The sequence below is a fragment of the Lagenorhynchus albirostris genome, chromosome 19 (assembly GCF_949774975.1).
Source record: "Lagenorhynchus albirostris chromosome 19, mLagAlb1.1, whole genome shotgun sequence".
Taxonomy (NCBI): Eukaryota; Metazoa; Chordata; class Mammalia; order Artiodactyla; family Delphinidae; genus Lagenorhynchus; species Lagenorhynchus albirostris.
The window spans coordinates 43692325-43716588 of NC_083113.1; the positions used below are offsets into that span (position 1 = coordinate 43692325).

The 24264-nt window shown below is 47.4% G+C and overlaps 1 protein-coding gene across 3 annotated transcripts in view; it reads left to right on the plus strand.

The window, feature by feature from the left end:
- Nucleotides 1–24264, plus strand: part of WWP2 (WW domain containing E3 ubiquitin protein ligase 2) — a 145827-nt gene that overhangs the window by 114562 nt on the left and 7001 nt on the right. For 2 of the 3 annotated variants that reach the window (XM_060130350.1, XM_060130352.1), the window contains exons 10-17: nt 9903–10077; nt 16265–16319; nt 19842–19923; nt 20545–20673; nt 21358–21433; nt 21716–21787; nt 22017–22105; nt 23983–24142. In XM_060130350.1, coding sequence (XP_059986333.1) covers nt 9903–10077; nt 16265–16319; nt 19842–19923; nt 20545–20673; nt 21358–21433; nt 21716–21787; nt 22017–22105; nt 23983–24142 — 838 coding nt within the window. Of the gene's footprint in view, nt 1–9902; nt 10078–16264; nt 16320–19841; nt 19924–20544; nt 20674–21357; nt 21434–21715; nt 21788–22016; nt 22106–23982; nt 24143–24264 lie in introns of those variants that run through there. The other variant, XM_060130353.1, reaches the window with a different exon arrangement.

The window sequence follows — 24264 nt, forward strand, 5'->3', positions numbered from 1 at the left end:
ACTGGTGTGAGGTGATACCTCATTGTAGTTTTAATTTGCATTTCTCTAATGATTAGTGATGTTGAGCATCTTTTCCTGTGCTCATGGGCATCTGTATGTCTTCTTTAGAGAAATGTCTGTTTAGGTCTTCTGTGCATTTTTTGATTGGGTTGTTTGTTTTTTTAATATTGAGCTGCACGAGCTGTTTATATATTTTGGAGATTAATCCTTTGTCCGTTGATTCATTTGCAAATATTTTCTCCCATTCTGAGGGTTGTCTTTTCATCTTGTTTGTAGTTTCCTTTGCTTTGAAAAAGCTTTTAAATTTCACTAGGTCCCATTTGTTAATTTTTTATTTTTATTTCCACTACTCTAGGAGGTGGATCAAAAAAAATCTTGCTGTGATTTATGTCAAAGGGTGTTTGTTCTTCCTATGTTTTCCTCTAAGAGTTTTATAGTGTCTGGTCTTACATTTAAGTCTCTAATCCATTTTTAGTTTATTTTTGTGTATGGTGTTAGGGCATGTTCTAATTTCATTCGTTTACGTGTAGCTCTCCAGTTTTCCCAGCACCACTTATTGAAGAGACTGTCTTTTCTCCATTGTATATCCTTGCCTCCTTTGTCATAGATTAGTTGACCATAGGTGCGTGGGTTTATCTCTGGGTTTTCTGTCCTATTCCATTGATCTGTATTTCTGTTTCTGTGCCAGTACCATGTTGTCTTGATTACTGTAGCTTTGTAGTATAGTCTGAAGTCAGGGCATCTGGTTCCTCCAGCTCCGTTTTTTTCCCTCAAGACTGCTTTGGCAATTCGGGGTCTTTTGTGTCTCCATACAAATTTTAAGATTTTTTGTTCTAGTTCTGTAAAAATAGCCACTGGTAATTTGATAGGGATTGCATTGAATCTGTAGATTGCTTTGGGTAGTATAGTCATTTTCACAATATTGATTCTTCCAATCCAAATCCATCTGCAAACAGTGACAATTTTACCTCTTCTTTTCCAATTTGTATTCCTTTTATTTCTTTTTCTTCTCTGACTGCCATGGCTAGGACTTCCAAAACTATGTTGAATAATAGTGGCGAGAGTGGACATCCTTGTCTTGTCCCTGATCTTAGAGGAAATGCTTTCAGTTTTTCACCATTGGGAATGATGTTTGCTGTGGGTTTGTCGTATATGGCCTTTATTATGTTGAGGTAGTTTCCCTCTATGCCCACTTTCTGGAGAGTTTTTATCATAAATGGGTGTTGAATTTTGTCAGAAGCTTTTTCTGCATCTATTGAGATGATCATATGGTTTTTCTGCTTCAATTTGTTAATATGGTGTATCACATTGATTGACTTGTGTATACTGAAGAATCCTTGCGTCTGTGGGATAAATCCCACTTGATCATGGTGTATGATCCTTTTAATGTGCTGTTGGAATCTGTTTGCTAGTATTTTGTTGAGGACTTTTGCATCTATATTCACCAGTGATATTGGCCTGTAATTTTCTTTTTTTGTAATACCTTTGTCTGGTTTTAGTATCAGGGTGATGATGGCCTCATATAATGAGTTTGGGATTGTTCCTTCTTCTGCAATATTTTGAGAAGGATGGGTGTTAGCTCTTCTCTAAATGTTTGGTAGAATTCACCTGTGAAGCCATCTGGTCCTGGACTTTTGTTTGTTGGAAGATTTTTAATTACGGTTTCAATTTCATTACTTGTGATTGGTCTGTTCATGTTTTCTATTTCTTCCTGGTTCAGTCTTGGAAGCTTATACTTTTCTAAGAATTTGTCCATTTCTCCAGGTTGTCCATTTTATTGGCATAGAGTTGCTTGTAGTAGTCTCTTAGGATGCTTTGTATTTCTGCGGTGTCTGTTGTAACTTCTCCTTTTTCATTTCTAATTTTATTGATTTGATTCCTCTCCCTCTTTTTCTTGATAAGTCTGGCTAAAGGTTTATCAATTTTGTTTATCTTCTCAAAGAACCAGCTTTTAGTTTTATTGATCTTTGCTATTGTTTTCTTTGTTTCTTTTTCACTTATTTCTGCTCTGATCTTTATGATTTCTTTCCTTCTACTAACTTTTGGTTTTGTTTGTTCTTCTTTCTCTAGTTCCTTTAGGTGTAAGGTTAGATTGTTTGAGATTTTTCTTGTTTCTTGAGGTAGGCTCGTATTGCTATAAACTTCCCTCTTAGAACTGCTTTTGCTGCATCCCATAGGTTTTGGATCATTGTGTTTTTGTTGTAATTTGTCTCTAGGTATTTTTGATTTCCTCTTTCATTTCTTCAGTGATCTCTTGGTTGTTTAGTAATGTATTGTTTAGCCTCCATGTGTTTGTGTTTTTTACGTTGTTTTCCCTGTAATTTATTTCTAATCTCATAGTGTTGTGGTTAGAAAAGATGCTAGATATGATTTCAATTTTCTTAAATTTACTGAGGCTTGATTTGTGACCCAAGATGTGATCTATCCTGGAGAATGTTCTGTGTGCACTTGAGATGAAAGTGTAATCTGTTTTTGGATGGAATGTCCTATAAATATCAATTAAACATATCTGGTCTATTGTGTCATTTAAAGCTGCTGTTTCCTTATTAATTTTCTGTCTAGATGATCTGTCCATTGGTGTTACTGAGGTGTTAAAGTCCCCCACTATTATTGTGTTGCTGTCAATTTCCTCTTTTATAGCTGTTAGCAGTTGCCTTATGTATTGAAGTGCTCCTATGTTGGGTGCATATATATTTATAATTGTTATATCTTCTTCTGGATTGGTCCCTTGATCATTACGTAGTGTCCTTCCTTGTCTCTTGTAACATTCTTTATTTTAAAGTCTATTTTATCTGATATGAGTATTGCTACTCCAGCTTTCTTTTGATTTCCATTCGCATGGAATATCTTTTTCCATCCCCTCACTTTCAGTCTGTATGTGTCCCTAGGTCTGAAGTGGGTCTCTTGTAGACAGCATATATATGGGTCTTGTATTTGTATCCATTCAGCGAGCCTGTGTCTTTTGTTTGGAGCACTTAATCCATTCATATTTAAGGTAATTATTGATATGTATGTCCCTATTACCATTTTCTTAACTGTTATGGTTTGTTTTTGTAGGTCCTTTTCTTCTCTTGTGTTTCCCACTTAGAGAAGTTCCTTTAGCATTTGTTGTAGAGCTGGGTTGGTGGTGCTGAATTCTCTTAGCTTTTGCTTGTCTGTAAAGCTTTTTATTTCTCCATTGAATCTGAATGAGATCCTTACTGGGTAGAGTAATCTTGGCTGCAGGTTCTTCCCTTTCATCACTTTAAATGTATCGTGCCACTCCCTTCTGGATTGTAGAGTTTCTGCTGAGAGATCAGCTGTTAACCTTATGGGAGTTCCCTTGAATGTTATTTGTCATTTTTCCCTTGTTGCTTTCAGTAATTTTTCTTTGTCTTTAATTTTTGTCAGTTTGATTACTATGTGTCTTGGTGTGTTTCTCCTTGGGTTTATCCTGCCTGGGACTCCCTGCACTTCCTGGACTTGGGTGGGTATTACTTTTCCCATGTTAGGGAAGTTTTTGACTATAATCTCTTCAAATATTTTCTCGGGTCCTTTCTCTCTCTCTTCTCCTTCTGGGACCCCTATAATGTGAATGTTGGTGTGTTTAATGTTGTCCCAGAGGTTATCTTGGGCTGTCTTCATTTCTTTTCATTCCTTTTTTCTTTATTCTGTGCCACGGCAGTGAATTCCACCATTCTGTCTTCCAGGTGACTTGTCTGTTCTTCTGCCTCAGTTATTCTGCTATTGATTCCTTCTAGTATAGTTTTCATTTCAGTTATTGTATTGTTCATCTCTGTTTGTTCTTTAATTCTTCTAGGTCTTTGTTAAACATTTCTTGCATCTTCTCGATCTTTGCCTCCATTCTTTTCCCGAGGTCCTGGATCATCTTCACTATCATTATTCTGAATTCTTTTTCTGGAAGGTTGCCTATCTCCACTTCATTTAATTGTTTTTCTGGGGTTTTATCTTGTTCCTTCATTTGGTATATAGTCCTCTGCCTTTTCATTTTGTCTCTATTTCTGTGAATGTGGTTTTCCTTCCACAGCCTGCAGAATTGTAGTTCTTCTTGCTTCTGCTGTCTGCCCTCTGGTGGATGAGGCTATCTAAGAGGCTTGTGCAAGCTTCTTGATGGGCAGGACTGGTGGTGGGTAGAGCTGGGTGTTGCTCTGGTGGGCAGAGCTCAGTAAAACTTTAGTCCGCTTGTCTGCTGATGGGTGGGGCTGAGTTCCCTCCCTGTTGGTTGTTTGGCCTGAGGCGACCCAGCACTGGAGTCTACAGGCTCTTTCGTGGGGCTAATGGCGGACTCTGGGAGGGCTCACTCCAAGGAGTACTTCCCAGAACTTCTGCTGCCAGTGTCCCCCCGTCCCCACGGTGAGCCACAGCCACCCCTGGCCTCTGCAGGAGACCCTCCAACACCAGCAGGTAGGTCTGGTTCAGTCTCCTATAGGGTCACTGCTCCCTCCCCTGGGTCCTGATGCGCACACTACTTTGTGTGTGCCCTCCAAAAGTGGAGTCTCTGTTTCCCCCAGTCCTGTCGAAGTCCTGCAGTCAAATCCCGCTAGCCTTCAAAGTCTGATTCTCTAGGAATTCCTCCTGTTATCAGACCCCCAGATTGGGAAGCCTGACATGGGGCTCAGAACCTTCACTCCAGTGGGTGGACTTCTGTGGTATAATTGTTCTCCAGTCTGTGAGTCACCCACTCAGCAGTTATGGGACTTGATTTTATTGTGATTGTGCCCCTCCTACTATCTCATTGCGGCTTCTCCTTTGTCTTTGGATGTGGGGTATCTTTTTTGGTGAGTTCCAGTGTCTTTCTGTCGATGATTGTTCAGCAGTTAGTTGTGATTCCAGTGCTCTCGCAAGAGGGAGTGAGCGCACGTTCTTCTGCTCCGCCATCTTGAACCAATCTCCCTATGACACATATATTTAAAAGTGGTGGTAACTCTGTAAGTGTGCTGGTTGCTTGCCTGTTAACCTCTCTGGTCTATAAGTTATTTAGACCTTGACCTGGTGAACGTTTGAACGGAATCTAAATGAAGATATTTAATGGTATCTTCTAAGAATGGCTGAGGATTTACTCTTCTTTAAATATTGAGGTGGAATACTAGACCCAGCTTTCTTATTTTCAGGATAGTTTTAATGTTTTATTGTGAGATGGCTCAGCTCTGCACCCCCTGTAGCCTATGAGTTCTTCCTGAGTTTTAGGCCCAGACCTTAAAGCCCCTGGCACTTAGTTTTGCTATGTAATAGGGAACCCAGAGAGAACAGAATGCTCAAGCTTTCATTGCTAATTAATGGGAGAAGTTCCACCCTGGGGAAGTATTACCATGGTGAGAGCAACCTTGAAACTATAGATGGAGCCATTATATCAGCAGACCTAGACATCCAGGAGCGAGATTGAACCAAAGGATTCAGTTTATCATGGCCATCCCCTTCTGTCCCACACATGGGACACTTGTATGAAGACCAGTTGTTTTATCCAGGAGAAAAAAGTATTGGACCTGGTAGTTAAGGATGAATGCAGTAATTTGCTGTTTAGTCATTTTTAGATGGTTCTCAAACTTGAGGTGAGCAGGGAGAGTGATCACCATAGAGCATGGTATTGGGGAGGCCTCACAGGGGGCTTAGACTTGGTCTTTAGGAAAGGCTGAGGGGTGGACTTCAGTGAGAAGGGGAAGGTGATCCAGGTTGGGAGAACAGTGTGAATGTAGAAGCTGTGTTTAGGGAATGATGCATGGAGCAGTTTTGCTGGAGTGGAGGGTTTGTGTGAAACAAAGATGCTCCAAGTGTGTACAGCAAGGCCCCTGGGTTTGGTGCAGATGCCCCCTGGAACCAAACAACATGAAAGGGCTGACCTGGCCTCCAACCACTGCTCTGTTTTTGTAGATTGTGATTCTGCGTAAGATTTTACCTGCAACCAAGGGTGTGATTATGCTGCTTAGAAGTTTGAAATTCACCAGTGCAGAGGACTTCTAGTTAAACATATGGATCGAACATGTGTTTATTTCCATTCCTTCCTGAAAACCCACTAAAATAGCAATAAAGGTTATAAAAAAGTATAATGATAAAGGAATGGGAGAGGAGAAAAAGCATATGGGAGATTGTAATCAGAGTTTAGTTGCTGATGGATAAATGGCAGAGTTGCGAAAGCTGAAACCCAAGCTTCCGGTGTGGGGTTTCCACCCGGAAGGCAGCCAATTTGCACCATGGAGCCCTGGAAAGCCTCAGCGATCAGAAACATATGGGGTGTGTTTGAATGTGTATGTGTATGTGTAATGAGACAAAAAACTTGGAAGTTTAAAATTTGTGCAGGGAGCAGCTAGATTTCTAGTTGTCAGCCATCGCTCCCAACCCTCTGCCATGTGTATGTGTGCACACACAGACGTGCACACACACACATGTTCACATACACGCACGTGAGTACTGCTAGCCTAAGAAGTTCCTGGGAGAGTAGTACCAGTGTGGAGAACACAGCCATAGCCGAAGGCAGAGATGAACTCAGGAAAAAAGGATTAAGTGAGGATGCTGTCTCCAGGGTAAAGACAGGAAGGTTTTTTTTGCTGGGGAAAGTGACCAGTCTAAGGGAAGAAAACTATAGATTGTGATATTTGGGGATCTTCTAGTGAAACAGCTGAGTGAATCCAGAAATCAACTTTTAGACATTTTAACACTCAGGTGTGAGGGTTGATATAAAGGTATCTTCGGACATTCAGGGTTTCAAAAAATTAACTTTGGTGCATCCTTTCTCAGAAACTCCTAGACGATTTCTTCTACCAGACAAGAGGAAACAGAGAAAGAAGTCCTGAGATGCAGGACACAGGAGACTCTGTTCAGGGGCCAAGAGGAGGGTGAGGGAAGATGACTCAGGGCAGGAATGTAGAGCAGGCAGGCCTGGAGGACAGCTGTCCACGCTGGACAAAGGGTGCCTGGAGAAATGAGGCCCAGAGTTAAGTGATCCTGGGAGGCCACCAGCCCTGTCAGAATCTGGGGGTGAATTTGTGATAGGTCCTTGAAAACCAAGCAGAATAAAACACGCAGTTCTTAACTCTAGAGAAACAGAAAAAACGTGTACAAGTAAGCAAATGTATGTATAGTATTCTACAAAGTCATAATCCAAACTCTGAATATTGAGTTAATGTTGGTTTTCTAAATTGGGAGGATGGGGGAGGAGAGAGCCTTGTGTGTGTTGGGGGGTGGAGTACAAGAACTAAATCCTCAGCTTTGCTAGTGGAAAGTCCATAAGTCATATCTAATTTGGCAGAATTCAAGAAATTATGGAGTAAGCATTTATTTAGAAGTACGACTGTCAATAGAAGAAGCAGTCAAGAGCTGAAAGTAGTTGTTGCCTCTGGGGAGCAGAAATCAGCAGTGGGGAGAAGGAGGGCGGGAGACACTGCTTTTCATTGTATCTCCTGTAGTACTGTTTGTGTTTCAAACCATAGATACATGATTCCTTTGCTAACAAATAAAAATAAATAAAAATCACTGGTTGGGAGAATTTATGAGAAAGGTGGGAAGGTTCCAGATTATTGTGAGCCTTGCATACTGATTCAAGGTTTTGACTCGAGCCTGACATAAGGAGTCGGTCTGCTGGGGTTACCCTGATGGCGGTTTATTGGCTGGATTGGATAAGGAGATTAGTTCAGAGACAGTTGGACGTAGAAATGGAAAGTCCAGGGCAGGGAGACGAAATAAACAGAAGCCCTCGGGCTGAGTGGCTTACTGACATCTGTAGGAAAGGAAGAGTCGGGAATGATGGTGTTGTTTTATCCCTGGGAGGAGGACTGATGCAGGGAGGACGGGGAAAGGCTCAGGTTTGGGGCGAGAGGGATGGCGTTTAGTGGAATCCAAAGTGGCAGCAGGTCAGGACGGCAAGGCAGTCCAGCAAGCGGAATTCAGACGCAGTCTGTGAACAGGGACTGGGAACTACTTGAGGAGAAGCCATTTTTAGGGAGGCTTTGAGTTTGAAAGAATTGTTGAAGAGGTGGCAACAAAAGTCAGCTAGGAGGCTAACCCTGAAAGCTGAGGAAAGTATCAGACCAAAGCGCCATAGTCATGTGGATAAGATCAGAATTCAGAGATGGTATGACAAGGTAGTTAGGGAACAAAGACCCTCCAACACTTTGGAATCGTACAGTGTAATCCATTTTGGGTTCCTTTTGCATTGGGTTAACCTCGTTTTCTTCAGTGGTATCTCTCTCTTATTTTTTTAAAACTCCTTTTCTCCCCCTTACCCTTTCAAATTTATAATGGAAAATTCAGGCATACAGCAAATTTGAGAGAATAGCAATGAATCCCTTGTAACCATTGCCTGGTTCTAACAGTTAATATTTTGTTTTATCTGATCTTCCCACTTTTCAGGGGAGGGGACCAATGAATTGTAAAGCAAATCCCAGTCATCATATCCTTGGATCCATAAATACATCACATACACCTCTAACAGATGAGTGTTTTGTTTTAAACATAACCAAAATGCCATTATCCCACCCAACACAATTAACAATATTTCCTTACTTATGTCATGCGCAGTCTGTGTTGCGTTTTCCCCAGTTGTCTTAAAAATGTTTTCACGCTTGATTTGTTTGAATCAGATCCAAACTCAAAATCAACACATTGCTTTTGGCTGATCTCATAAGTCTCTCTTATTCTATAAGTTCCCCCCACCCTTTCTTGTTTTCTTCTGGCTCTTTATTTGTTGAAGATCCTGGGCATCTGTCTTGTAGAATTTCTCACATTCTGGATGTGGCTGATTGTGACTCCTGGTGTTGTGTTACATGTTCCTTTATTCCTTATCTTTCCTGGTAAACTGGTCGTTAGATATGGAGGCTTAATTAGATTCAGATTCATTTTTGAAAATTGAAATATAATTTACACACAGTGAGATAAACAGATCTTAGTTATACAGTTCACTGAGCTTTGACAAATGCATACACTTATGTAACTCACACTCCATCAAAATGTAAAATATTTCTATCATCCTGCGGAGTTCCCTTTCTTACTTACTTTTGATCACTTCTTCCATGTGTATGTGGAAATCAAGTTACACCTACCAAGCACAGCTGAGGATTTTTACTCTCTGCTCTAGCCCTGCCTTGCCCATGGATATTTTAGGGCCAACTTTGGAAAGATTGCTTCCTCAACAAAAGATAATGTGGAGAGTCCTGCTGTCATTTGCACCAACTCTTCTTCTCGTGGTCATGCAACGTATTTTCACTGGCACCTTATATCAGGATAATTTCAGTTTCAAGGAACAAAAATTGGGATCCAAATTGGCTTGAATAATGAAGAGAATTCGCTGCCTCATGTAACTAAAAATTCTAGATGTAGATCCTGGTTTCAAGTGAACCATGATCCAGTGGCTCAACAGTATCCCCGAGACTGGCTTTTTTTCCCCATTTTTCTGCTCTGCCATCTACTGGGTCAACTTCATATTGTGTTTGGGTCCAAGATGGCAGCCAGTCCCAGGACTGCATACTTTCTCAGTCATACCCAGCAAAGAAGAGAGACTATAGTCTTCCCACCATAACTAGCAAAAGCCGTGAGATTCATCCTGATGGGCTCAGCATAGGTCACTTGCCCACTTCTGGTCCAGTCAACACTTCAACTCCAGGGTTGGGAGTACAGTCAGGTGCCCCAGAGCCACTTGGATCTCTGACATGGAAATCAGGAGCTGTTGGTAAAGAGGGATGGGTTGCTGGTGGGGGCAACCACAGATGTCTGCTAGGAGCATCTAAGCCCTAGAAGCCTCCGTGACTGGAGCCCACCTGGCTGTGCCTTCCCGGAGGAGCCAAACTCCTGTGCCAGACCCCACACCAGACCCTTCCTCACCCTCCTCCTTGCCAGCCATCCTGAGATTTCTCTAGCATTTGAGCGGAGGGGTGAGGCGGTCACTATATTCATTCTGAGCTTGATGTTTGCAGCTGGGAGAAACGCACAGACCCCCGAGGCAGGTTCTACTACGTGGACCACAATACTCGGACCACCACCTGGCAGCGCCCCACGGCCGAGTACGTGCGGAGCTATGAGCAGTGGCAGTCCCAGCGCAACCAGCTCCAGGGCGCCATGCAGCACTTCAGCCAAAGATTCCTCTACCAGGTGAGCGGCCGGGGGCCAGCCACGAGGGAGGGGAGCCTCCCAGCGGCCACGCACATTCTCCGTCGACCTGTTTGGTGAGCAGGGAAAATGGTGGCTAGAAATGTCAGTGCTCTGACACTGGAGATTTTACTCATCACAGTGAAATTCCTCAAACTCCAGTGTTTCTAACTTAGTGACTCAATGTCCACCTTCTGTGTTAATGGACTCAGTATGTGTATCTGAAACTGAATTCCCCCATCTTTCTTCCAGGACTGGATTTCTCTTCTGGTCCCTCCATCCAAGTCCATTTACCCAGACTTGAGACCTGAAGATTGCTGTGACCTCTCCCATACCTTGCCTTTTCAAATCAAAGCAGTCACCCAAATCCTTCCCTTTCTATTGCTGCTACTGGTTTTCTTTAGATGTTTATTATCCGACAGGTTCTGAAGGATGGAGGGACCTTAAAGTTCATCTGGATTTGGGGTGGGCAAACTATGGCCTTTGGGCCAAATGGGCCCCCAGCTAGTTTTGTAAATAAAGTTTTATCGGAACACAAGCACACCCCATAGTGTGGGTATTGACTGTGGCTGCTTTCATGCTACAATGGCAGAGTTGAGTAGCCACAACAAAGACCAGGTGGCCCATAAAGCCTAAAATGTTTTTGTGGCCCTTTACAGAAAAAGTGTATTGACCACCGGTCTAGATCAGCCTCCTTCTATCTGATTCCTGATTTTCCTCTGTCCTTCCCACCTGAATGATTAAGGCAGCCTTGGAATTGTCTCTTTGCTGTCATTCTCTCTCCTCCAATCTGTACTGCCTGTTTCTAGCAGAGCAGTCTTCAAATATCACTGTCATTTTGTCACTTTTTTTTTTCTTTTTAACTTTTTGGCCGTGCCACGCAGCTGTGGGATCTTAGTTTCCGAACCAGGGATCAAACCTGGGTCCCCTGCAGTGGAAGCTCTGGGGCTTTGCTCTACATTGTTAATCACTGGCTCAAAACCTTCTGTGGTCATTACCTACAGAATAACATTTAAACCTTCTAGTCCTGAAGTCAGAGTGTTGTGGTCCCAAATTAACTGTCTAATGGTCTCCCATACTGGGTCCCTTTAGGAACCTTCCTTCCTGGGTCTCTGTCTCATTAGAGCCCCTACCAGCAGCCTGGTGCTTGGTGGGGAGCCCAGCCACACAGCTTCTTTGGCAGAGAGAAGTGGTATTCCCAAGTGGGAACTCTGATTACATTTTCTCAGAGGCCCTTGAACTTGAAGCTTTGTTCCCCCTGCAGTGGAACCTGCACAGGGTGTGGTATATCGGAAGTTGGAAACTTTTTGAGCTGGTCTAGGACATCACCACGTTTAACTCACATTGTTTCTATTTGAAATGAACTTTAACCCCACAACCCATTTCTAAATGCTCAGAAAACCTGTAATTCCAGTTAATAACATTCATCATCAGCTTTGCCATCATTTCCAGCTCTTTCTCTGCTCACCCAAAGCAGGAGCTACCCCATCAACCAGAAGGCATGGTGGCATTGGCCTTGGCTGGCTTGTTCCTTCTTCTGTCTGTGGGGGCTGATTGCTCATCATATAGTGTTTCCTTAGTATGGATAAGCATAAAGTCTGGTGTTTGTCACATTGAGTTGCCTCCAAGGTCAGCTATGATGCCTGGCTACAACCCGTGCCCAGTGGTCTACCTGGTGCAGCACTGCTGGGCATCTGACCTCCCACTCCACAGCCCCCTTCATACATGCCGGGCATCCAGTTCTGGCATGTTTCAAAATTGGATGGAATCTGGTCCTTCTCTGCATTTCAGAAATTATTCCGTTTGAGCTGGGCCCCAAAGACTTTCCCTGCCATTTTCTTGGCTGCAAAACTGGAAAGGTCTGGGCATCTTTGTCCTTTGACTTAGAGACAAGGATGCGTTTTAGGAGCCTCACATGGTTTTGTTTCCCTGCTTACCCGACTTCTTAAATTAAAAAAGAAAACTCCATTGAAGGACTCTTTTCTTTTCCCTACCCTCCCATGCACTGTGTAGGTTCTGTCAGTTGACCCAGATGTTTGGTGTGTGAAAGGGAAGATTCTGGAGCTCATGTCTGCTCGGTCTTTTGGAGCCTTCATTCCTCTCTCCTGCCTCTCTCATTTTAGCAACATCATTCCAGGCCTGTAGAGGTAGAACTTTGACTTGGAGTGTTCCCTAAAAGTAAAGATTCAGCGCTTAAAAGAAAATGTTCTCTCTGAGTCCTCTAACCTGGTTTTCTCAGCTTGGCTGGGGATCCAGGAGGGTTCTGGATGGAGGTGCTGGTTCCCTTTTGTTCCTGAAACAAGACCTATATTGAAAAACGTGGTAGGAATCTTTTTTGGGTCAGCTTTCAATGTCTCTCTGTTGATTCCCCTCCCCTCTGGGTTTGGTTTACCCCTCTTGTTTGCTATGGTGCCATGTCCTGGTTACAAGTAAGAAGAGTCGCTTTCATAGAGTTATTTTGGGGTTTGGCCTTGGCCCAGGGTTTGACTCGGAAGACTTAAGAGCTGATACCATACCATTGGCTTTCCCTCCCCCTCCTGCTGCTGCTGCTGGGCTGAAACCAGGCCCTTGTTCTTCTTTGCTGCCTGCAGAGAACACGAAACACAGTTCAATATGGGAAATCAAGGGACTCCCAGATGGCAGTCTCCTGCATTCCCTCCTGCCTCAATGCATACCTTTTTCGGGGGGGCCTCGCTGTTATCATCCCCTTATCTCTGACAAGTTTCCCTCTCCTGACGCCCCAGTGTGCCGTTGTTACTCGTGATCATCGTGCACATACTTGCGCTTGGCCGCTGCAGTTTCGATTTGCCCTCTGTTTTGTGGTCCTGCTGCGGTCCACCGAGCATGCCCAGCCCAGTCGTGTGCATCTTGTAATTGCGACGGGACTCTGCTTGCAGCCTACTACTGTTTCTGTGGCGACTCCTCCGCCACTCCTGCCCGATCCTCCCCTGATAATCAAAGGTGTAGCCAGTGTTGGCAAGACTGAAGCAAATCATCCTGCGGCTCCTAACGTATGGACGCCCAAGTGCTTTATCCAGAAACAGACAACTTGTTTCTTGCTCTGCAAAGAGCCCCTTGGAATCAAATTCTCAAGCACCTGGGTTTTGTCCTGTGCCCAGTGGGTGCATCCTTAAAAACAACAACAACAAAAAAGGAGCCTGCCTTCCACGCTGTAACCTCTTTGCCCTTCCCAGAGCTTGTCTTGCCCTCGGCTGTGTTTGCTAGACATTCTTTATTTCTGAGTTTGTATCTTAAAATATTACTGGAACTAAATGCTTTTAGTCCCTAAGGGACTTGAACTCACGTGAGCCCTCTGGCTCATGGCCTGCACCCCAGTTCTTCCAGCCCAGGGACGGTTACCAGGAAAATTATTCAACAGCATTCCTTTCTCTTCTTAATAATAAAGGAAACTGTCTTGTCTCTTAGAGTCACCTGCACATCCCAGGATCTCTTCTCTGACCGCAGTCCCCTCCCCCGCCCTACCCCTTTCTCTGTGCTTTTCCAGCCATGCTCCAGGTAACACTTGGGATCTCTCGTTTCAGGGGAAGGTGTGGCAGGAGAGAAGGGGCAGTTGGTTGGCTCACTGGAGATGTGGGGTTTTTGGGTTTTGGTTTTCTGGCCAGGATATATAGCTTTGAATTTTTTGTGTCTTCTTGGCTTCTGTTCACTTCCTTTAAACATTTTCCAAGTTGTACTATATACATTAGGGAAGAAATATCCTCAAGTGCTTTGCTTTAACTGTAAGAGGTAAAATGATTATGAGCGTCAGCTTCCACTGACCCATTTCACGTGTCGCTCGTGTTTATCAGTCTCTGGTCTCTCACCCTTCCTGTCCGCCTCCTCTTCTCTCCGCCTCTAGGGATGAGAATGAGAGGATACCAAAGACATTTTTCAAAAAACCACCTTCATGAAAGAGAGCCAACACTGTGTGAACATTTAATCTCTGACATTAAAAAAAAAAAAGGCAAAGATTAAGAAAGGGGCCGTTAAACATTTTTTGTTTCTAGTTCAGTGCAGGTCACGAAGCCTGTCAGAAAAAAGACCTTTTGGTGTGTTGATTTGTAGAGTCAGGCAAGAGACGACTGTAAGCCCGCTGAAGCCCTGTTGGTACCAGTTGGGAGCTAATTTCCCAGCAGAGCTGCTGAATGCTTTGCAGATCATCCACTTACTCTGGTGGGGGAGAAAAAAGGCCTGAATCAGCCAAAACAATTGCACCAAATGCTGCTGCTTTTAATTTCTTAGAATGACCTTTTCTGTAGCCCTTCCCTTTTGCGAGGACACTGGTCCAGCTCAACGTCACCCGCCGCCTCCTACTTGGCTTCATTGTCTGAAGCGCGTGCATGTTTCACAAGGTAGTTCTTTCCCTTCTGTTGCCGCGTGTTTTTTGTACCCACTGTTCTTGTTATGTATTAACTACGAAAAAGGTGGAGGAGCTTGGGTTTTATGACATGCCAACTCCCCTCACCTCGCCTCTCCTCCACACACACATACCATAATAACCACCGTGAATTGGGGAAGTTTTCTTTCAGCAGCCCTCAGACAAATCGGAACAGTGGTGGGGGTCGTAAGTACACCCTCGAGGCTGAGGGCAACATGCCCTAAATCCAGGACAGCCCGGCTTCCCGCACCTTCGAGCAGTTTCACTCTGCCTGGTTAGGAGGCCCTCTGCTGGAAGGGGGCTCCGTCCCATCAAGGAACCTATGGTTTCAAGACTGAAATGTCTTTGTTGGAACTTGCTTTGGAAGAGTCACTTGTAGCTGCCACCTCAGAAAGAAAGTTTCTCTGTCCTTTCAGCGGGGGGTGGAGGGAGGGCCGTGGAAGGGGGTTCGTTGGCAGTTGAGTTCTACCAATGTTTTCTCAAGCCGAGACTGAGCTCCATTCATCCTCCTGCCCGTGTGTGTGGCTCCACCGCCCCCAGACGGGGCCCGCCAGGCAGCCCGAAGTCTGCATTGAGAACTTGATCCCCCTCATGTAACAATTAAATTTTAGTAAGTGAAATAAAAATGCTTTGGCACAAAAAAAAAAAAAAGAAAGAAAAAAAGGAAAAAAAAGGAGAGAGAAAAAGCAAGCCAGCGGGGAACAATACTTGTTTTATTTCAGTGTGAAGAGTCTTTGACAGCACCCCCGTTCCCCGCAGGCTATGAGAACTCTTGGGCCACTGCAGCCCTGCCCCAGGGACCCCGCAGCAGAGTGAGGCTGGGGGTGGAGGTTCTAATGTAAACAGTGACCCTGAAGGCCCGGAGTCAGCTCCCACTTCTTTCTCCTGTCTCCCCTTCTCTCTCTCCCTCTCTGTCTCTCTGTCTCTGTCTCTCTCTGCCTCTGTCTCTGTCTCTCTGTCTCTGTCTCTCTCTGTCTCTGTCTGTCTCTCTCTGTCTCTGTCTCTCTCTGTCTCTGTCTCTCTCTGCCTCTGTCTCTGTCTGTCTGTGTCTCTGTCTCTGTCTTTGTCTCTCTCTCTCTCTGTCTCTCTCTCTCATCATCTCGCCCCCAGCCCCACCTCCCCAGACAGACGCACACAGAACACTGAACAACTTCAGGTTCAGGCCGGAGGAGAAGAAAGGTGCTTTGTGAAGGGAAGCAAAACATTCCTGGGGGAGGTGAGGGGCCCGGGGCCTGAATGGCCCTCAGTCTGCCGCACACCGCTGCTCCCTCTCCCCGCGCCCAGGAGGGAGGAGGGCCCAGCCCCCAGCCAGGAAGCTCTGGGCGTGGGCAGGGTTTGTGGGAATGATTTCATTGGAAAGGCCTGCGATATTTTTTCCCCTCCCGTGTGTGGTTCTTGGAGAAAGTTGGAGGTGGTGGTGATTTCAGCCGCCTTGGCCGCCTTGAGCAGTAGCCGAGCGGCTGACGCACCGGCCGGCCCCGCTTTGCCGGGCAGCCCTGCTCCGGGCTCCCGGCCTGGCCTGGGGGCGTCCTGGCCCACCTTCCTCTGCACACCTCTCCCTCCCCCTCGCTCCATCCTCTCCACAACCCGTCTGGGCCCTCAGCGTGCAGGGTTCTTTTTTGGTTTTTCTTCTTCTTTGAAGACTTTCGAGAGGAGCAGATGCCACCTAAGTCCCCACCGTGTACTCTGCTAAGTGCTAAAATGTGGAAACCAGTCCTTGGCATTTTTATTTTTATCGATTGATTTATTTTTAAGCAGTGGCCTTTTTTTTTTTTTTAAACTTCTGTGTTCTGCTGTGTTTCTTGTGTTTAGTCTTCGAGTGCTTCTACTGACCATGACCCACTGGGCCCCCTCCCTCCTGGCTGGGGTAAGTACTGAATTCTCCTTCTGTGCTGATGCTTTGTTGTGCTCTGTCCTCTTTCCCTGCACATCTTCTCACTTCCCTGCCTCGGTTCCCCGTTTCTATTCTCTCCAGCACACCCTCTGGGGATACCCAGCTGGAGCAGTTGCAGGTGATGGAGCTGGAAGGTTGGGAAAGTAACTGAGTTCCCCTGCACCCCTATAGCACTCACCTGCCACAGCTGCAGGGGGGTGACCCTATGAGAGAAATCCCCCAGCAGCCTTGGGACTGTTGGGTTGTGGTGCTGACTTTCAAGGTGTCTCCTCAAGAATCCATCCTATTTGATGAAGGCATTTTGACACTGGCTGATTCCCAGATGCATTTGTTGCAGGTCCGTGGCTGTCTGCTTAGACACCTTACCAGACCTTTCTTTGCAGCTGAGATGTTGGAGGACTTCAGCCTGATTTTGACCTCAGCCGCCTTTTTATTTATGATAACGGCTGTGAAAGGGGCCAGAGGGAAACAGATAAGAGAGTTGAGTGAGGGCTGGTGATGTTATGGAAGTGCACTGTTGCTAGTTAATGATGTCGTCCTGGATTCTCCTTGTCACTGGAGAACTCCAAGTCCTTGGTGTGATTTGCCAATAATGAGTTAGAGGGATGCACAGCCATGACTTGGTGAGACGGTGTGCCTTATGGCTATTCTGGGAAGGAGTGGCCATGCACAAAGGGGTCATGAGAGATGGCAGGACCCAGTGCATTCTGCAGCTCCGAGCTGGGTCAGGGTTTTGTTCAGCATGTACGACAGGAGTCCCTGGGAGCTGAAGAGGGCCGTTTTTGCAGGAATTCTTGTGGGTCAGGTTTAGTTTGTTTGTTAGGCCAGCAGAAGACAGCGAATGCTGGTTTGATGGTGTTCACAGATAGTATTAAAAAAGGCCGGGGTGTGCTCCCCAACAAAGACGAAGAAGCTGACAATGATAGGAAAAGCATCACCTGGAAAAATGCAGCTTTTGAACTGGATCCTCTACATCTCTCCATACAGACACAACTACTCCCCGGTAGTAATTTACAGGGTTGCATCAACCCCTGTGGCCCTGCAGGGTATCAGTTAGTCAATTACCACTGCCTGCCAGGGCACTTGGAAAGGCCTCCAAGCCCTCCTAGAGGAAAAACTCAGATAGCGGGGCCTCCACACAGTTCTTGACTTTTCAGCGGGGTAATCCCTTAGGCACACAGCTGATCCACCCGGCTCCCTGAACTGATGAAAGGTCACTGTTCACTGTTGTCTCAGAGATTGACAGCAAGTCAAATGTGAGAGGGTCAAACATAGGATCCCTGGCTGGGCAGGGGAAGACTCATCCAATGAAATAAGAATCTGTAAGGCTATCTGGCAGACCCTGTGAACTAGAGCAGGGAACCCAGAATTGTTCCTGGATCTGTAGAGTCAAGTGGTTTATTTCTGTACCAGTTCTGCTAAACGGTGGTCACCAAGTAAGAGCAGCTTATAGGGTCTCAAAAACAGCTCCTAGAAGCCAGGTGTGAGATATTTGAGATGGGAATAGGAGCCATGGTCGAGTCAGTGCTGTTTACAAATGATCAGGAGAACACACCAGACCGTAATGATATGAAACTGAGAGGAGAAGGACATCTGGCCGAGGGCCAGGGAACCTTCCTGATCAAATCCTTTGGGCTTTGTGTTAGCTTCCCCAGGGCTGTGGCAGGGTCATCTCCCCCGGGGGAGTTAAGATGGAACAGAAAGTATAGCAAAACCAAAGGAGAGTTGCATTTAGTGCAACCCTGCTGCCAAGTCTCCTGTGCTCAGTCCTGGGTCCCTTTCTGCTCCTGTAGGAGAGATCCCACATTTTCCCTGAGCACCGACCCAGGGGTCAGAGCACCTGAGGTTTAAGATCCACATCTCAGCTGCTCTGACCCTGGGCATGTGACTGAATGCTCCTGAGTCCATTTCTTCCTAAATGGGGTCAAGCTAGATGTCACCTAAGGACTTTCCCAGCTCCCAGACTACGACCTTGCATGCAGCAAGGTGGTTCCAGTGGGCCATGAAAGGCCTCCACGCAGCAACAGGGCACTTCCCGGCTGGACAGATCCACCCGCCTCGGCTTTGGCCCTTGGGAGAGGACACGCGGGAGGATCTAGTTCGAAGCAGAAGCTTCCGGGCTGGGAGCAGCTCTTTCTTCCCCTCAGAACCCTGTCGGGAAGCCGGTCTTCTGTGGGACGGTCCCACAGGCTGTTCTGAGGTGATGGTAGCCCTGTAGCAATCCCAGTCACCTTCTTTTCTTTCTTTCAAGTCTCTTGTTTTTGAAATTTCCATCAAGTAGTGGATACCAGGTAAGTCAGACAGAGACCAGGACCATGGGTTGATACTGTGAACATTGCAGCCTGCTACTCAAGGGGAGGGGGCTGGGCTCCCTAGTTCTGCATCTATTTCAGCTTTTGGTTTCCCTGTAGCTTCTGGAACTGATGATTTTTATTTCTTTAATTTCTCCCTGTCATTGTAAAAGAGGGAGGGCCATGAGCATTGTTTGTTTTCAGGACAGAAACAGGTTTGAAAGCCCAGGAACTTTGAGCTGGGAAAGGTGACGCTCTTGGTTTCGGAGTCTTGCTCCAGTCTTGCCTGCCATCCACCTGGAGCTGATGGGCGCCCCTTTCAATCCCTCTTAAAGACCAGAATCACCAGCTGGAGTTGAGTTTGCCCCTGGAGCCCAGAGTTTCTCCCTCAAACAACTCAGCGCCATTGTTAGTACACCAGTAAAAGGGCAACAGGATCAGTGCTGTCCAGAGAATAGAAAGTATGTCTGAGCTCCCCAAACACGGCCCCATCTCAAAGCACACACTTAGGTATAAGACCAGGATGGCACTGTAAGTGCCCACAACCCCAGGAGTCTCTTGGCATGTGTGCAACATAGAGGTTTTGCTGCGACGTAGGAGTTTGAGAACAAAACTTTGCCTTTAAGCAGGGGGGTACATAGGCCCTGTGGTGCAGAGCGCTGATCAGAGAGGGATGAAGGAAAATGCAGCCACCCCACAGTGACCCTGCCTGTGGGACAGGGGCACCTGGGTCGGCTGCATCCAGTGGATGGAGGGGCTGCAGAACCAGAGAGCAGCCGTGATGGACTGGGGTGGGGGCCAGGATCCTGGGGAGGCTGGACTGTGCCTCCACTTTGCACACAGCTGGATGCAATTATGCCTCTGGTTTCAGCTGGGCTGCCCCCTCTCCATGTTCTCCCCTCCGTGTTGCCACACCGCCCCCTTGCCTCCAGCAAATCAACCAACCAAAGATGGTGTTTGATCTGGAGTTGAAAATGTGTATATCCCCTCCCCTACTCCCCAACAAGGAAAGATTCTCTTTGTCCTTTTTGCCAGTGACAGATGTGAGTGAACCAGGCTCGCGCTGGTTAAACTTCTCTAACAGGTTAGGAACAGGGGTAGAAATTCAGACCCAGCACCCAGGAGGTGGGAGCCAGAGGGGAGAGGACATGGGCTCAAGATGTCTCAATCTGAGAGTCCGCTTTTCCTTCTTCTCCCCTGACAGAGAAGAGACAGGACAACGGACGGGTGTATTACGTGAACCATAACACACGCACTACCCAGTGGGAGGACCCTCGGACCCAGGGGTAAGGACTCAGGCCGAGAGGGGTCTGGGCTGGGCCCTGTGCACCTCCAGTACTGGCCCGGTGGCCTTGGACTGCATTTGTCCTCCACGGACGATGTTCTGGGAACTTTGGCCACACACAGGTGCCCTGAGACCCTCATGATATGATGTTGGCCCAGTGAGAGCTTGAAAGTGGCGCCTTAAGTTGGCCTTCCTCATGGATACAGAGTGGCCTGGCTGGCAGGTGCTGCTGGTCTCTGTGCCAGTAGTGCAGGATGCCGAGCATGTGATTTCAGAAGGGTTGAGAGCCCTGCCCCAACGCTGTCAACGCCCCACCCCCCAGAAGCTAGTCTGGGATGGAGTACTGGGTGCCTTGTGATCGCTGGTGCCTGCTCAGGCCACGGCCATCCACCCAGGGCTGGTTCTTTGCCACAGTAGGACAGTAGATGACCTCTCTCTGCTGCAGAACCATCCTCAGGACTTGGGTATTGCCAAGCACATTTCCTCAAGGCCCACCCTCAAGGGCTGTGCAGGGCCTGGGTAAAAACAGAGAGAAAGCAGCACTTCAGGGACCCCAGCCTCCTTAGCATGGAGGCCCAGAAGGTGAGGCCAGCCCTTAACCACTCTCTTCCCATGTTTCCAGGATGATCCAGGAACCAGCTCTGCCCCCAGGGTGGGAGATGAAGTACACCAGCGAGGGGGTGCGTTACTTCGTGGACCACAATACCCGCACCACCACCTTTAAGGATCCTCGCCCAGGGTTTGAGTCTGGGTAAGGACTTTGCACAGGTGACATCACTCTTAGCACAGGCCTGGTATAGCTGCTCTTACTGCCCTCTAGTGGCCAGTTTTGATGTCACACTAGTGGGGATGTGGAGAGAAGGGGCTACTCTATTTACTCAGAATAACACTGGTGGTCTTTCTCTAAAAGCAAGAGGTCTGGCTTTCTTTTTTTAAAAATAAATTTATTTATTTATTTATTTATGGCTGCGTTGGGTTTTCATTGCTGCACGCGGGCTTTCTCTAGTTGCGGCGAGCGGGGGCTACTCTGTTGTGGAGCACGGGTTCTAGGTGCACAGGCTTCAGTAGTTGTGGCACGTGGGCTCAGTAGTTGTGGCTTGCAGGCTCTGGAGCGCAGGCTCAGTAGTTGTGGCGCACGGGCTTAGTTGCTCTGTGGCATGTGGGATCTTCCTGGACCAGAGCTCGAACCCGTGTCCCGTGCCTTGGCAGGCGGATTCTTAACCACTGCGCCACGACGGAAGTCCCTCTGGCTTTATTTCTAATTTTTCTTTTTAATCTTCAAATCTTCAGAAGGTCTTAATGGCAGTCACTTTCTTTCTTTTACACCTTACTTTACTCGTCTTTAACATAGCATCAGCTTTCCTTAGGACTAACAAGATGCGTTGCTAATTTTTGAGAAATCACATGGATTCCAGAACATCTTTGCTCTTCCCAGGACGAAGCAAGGTTCCCCTGGTGCCTATGACCGAAGTTTTCGGTGGAAGTATCACCAGTTCCGTTTCCTCTGCCATGTGAGTTCTGGTACTGGGACCTCCCCTGGAGATTGGGGTTGTAGAGTTATTTCAGCACAATTTTCTAGCCCAGCAGCAGGCGTTGGAATGCCTGTGTCTTAGGTGGGAGCAGGTCACTTGTCTCACCTCGAGCAGTTTTGTGACGTTATCTCTAGGAAGCCAGCCAAGTTCTCTCCCCAAGCCCAGGGGGCTGGGGAAGCCTGTTCAGACAGACAGGTGACCAGACTGAATAGTTACCACCAAGACCCCAATTTGAGGTTTGTTTTTTCCTTTTCTTGTCAGTCAAATGCTCTCCCCAGCCATGTGAAGATCAGCGTTTCCAGGCAGACACTTTTTGAGGATTCTTTCCAACAGGTTAGAGAATAACCACCGTGTCTAAGACCAGGGGCAGGCAGGAGGTCCCCTCCCGCTACCCTGTCTTCTATCATGTAGCCTGTTAAGCCCACATGGTAGAGTTCTCAAGGCGTGGGCCTTGGTGACCGGTATCTGCCACAGAGCAGGCCTGGGAGTCCCCTGTCCCCCACCCCCCAGCCTGCCATGGAAGGGAGAGTGGCAGGCTGGCCACGATCTTCTGTCTCCCCAGATCATGAACATGAAGCCCTACGACCTGCGCCGCCGGCTCTACATCATCATGCGCGGCGAGGAGGGCCTGGACTATGGAGGCATTGCCAGGTGAGTTGGGAGCCCCGGAAGGCTGCGCTGCACCCCGCTTCCCCAGGCTACAGGGCCCACGCCCAGAAAGCTGTCTGCTTCTTGCTCAGAGTGTTGCCAGATCTCTCCTGCATCTTGAGGAGTGGGCAGGGGTGTGGCCAGTCCGAAGGGGCGCTGGAGCTGGGTCTGGGGGTCCCCTGCTGGGCTAGGTATTAATCCTTTAGTTTTTGGGTCATGGGAAGGCTAGGGGCCTTCTGGGGGAGGGGCTCGGGACAATGGCTCTTTACCAACAAACCTGTCATTATTTCCGGCTACACCAGTGTCAGTAGCTAAATATCGGTGTTAAGTGGTTGTCCAGTAGAATCGACCCTGGGCTTCACTTCGTCTTGAGGCAGCCGGGGCGTGTTAAGTCGGCTGTCTTGGTGTATACCTGGCATGAATAAGCTGTGTCACAATCCAAAGGGCATCGATCAGTACTCAGCTGCGTGTCATGTGCACAGGGTCAATAAATTAAAATAGCTAATATAACCCTAAAAAGAGCTCAAAGCATTGTCTTGCCCTTACCCCAGCCCACCTACAAAAGTTAACAGACTGGCAACATGTTGCCTTGGACGATGGGGCACAGGGCCCCGGCAGAGAGAAGGAGCATCTTGGCCTGCGGTGACTGCTCAGCTTGCTGACCTCTCATGGTGTGGGGACGTCTTCTCACTTGGTGTTGGGTTAACTTGCTTCTGGTCCTCTGTGTGCTGGTGGCGTTGCCCTCTGTGTTGGCACCCACGGATCGATTGCTCTTTTTTCCGTGGTGACCTTGGTGACCTCCTCTCTAGGCTCTGCTTGGTGGTGTGGCTCCCGCCCCGTGTGTGTCTGTCTCTCTGTGTCCTGCCAGTGGTTTTACCCTATGGTAGGTTACGTCATGCTGTTCTACCACAGGGTAGAACCACGGACAGGATACCGGGGCACCCTCTGCATCGAAGGACTCCTCGTCTGCCTGGCCACAAACAGCCCAGCAGCCAGGGACTGGCCCCCTTGGGACGTCCCCCTGCTGGTTTAGCTCAAGCCCCAGAGGACTCTGAATTCTGGCTTGAGGCTTGTACCTAGGGAGCAAAGAGATGCGAAGGCATGGGCATTGGTTCAGATGAATGCGTGGACATATGGGGAAGGGTGCGGTTGATGGGGTCTGGGGTGAGGGGATGGCAGAGTACAAGGGCAGTGAGATACCTGCGTGGTAGCTGGGGGGAGTGAAATGTAGACACTGCATTGGTTACAGAGTTTTCATGCGGAAGGAGTTAGGAACGTATTACCTTGTATTCACATTATGCTGCCTACTCAGGTAGGGTGGAAGCAGCGTGGCTGCTGTTCATATAGCACCTTTGCAAGATTTAGAAAAAGATGCCCTTTGTCAAGACACTTCTGTGTTGGAATATGGCCGAGATATACTGGCTTTATCAGAAAAAAGGCAGCTTGACTGCTATTCGCAGGAAAATTGTTGTGATAAATGTACAAATCTATGATACTGTAACATCGTGTCGTTGTGCAGTGCACAGCCTACACAACTGTGCATAGTGGCTCAGGGTGCAAGGAGCTCCTTTGCCATTAGGCGCTCTGGATAACAGATGGAAAGTCCTGGAATGCAGCACCTGGAGCCAACATGCTGGCACGCAGGTTTTCCTGAGCATCATCGTCAAGTGCAGTTGTTCTGGTTCACACTAGGTCTGACCCTGCCCCATTCACTGACCAGCTGTTCACAGAGGTTAGCCCAGGTGCTGATCCCAGTGGGGCTGCCTCCCCAGGACGCATGTCTCCAGACTAGGTGAAACAGGACAGCACAGGAGAGTCGCACCTCCACAACAGGTGTGCAGGGAGGGATCCATTAGTTCCGTTTTTCTCTTCTCCCACAGAGAGTGGTTTTTCCTCCTGTCCCACGAGGTGCTCAACCCCATGTACTGTTTATTTGAATACGCCGGGAAGAACAATTACTGCCTGCAGATCAACCCCGCCTCCTCCATCAACCCCGACCACCTTACCTACTTCCGCTTTATTGGCAGATTCATTGCCATGGTAAGATTCGCCCTCCAGGGAGGGCGGCGACCCTATACACCACCAGCAGCCGCTGCAACCTGACGCCCCCCTCTCTGAGCCCCACCCTCGTCCTTTTACAGAACTACTCACTAAAGATGCAA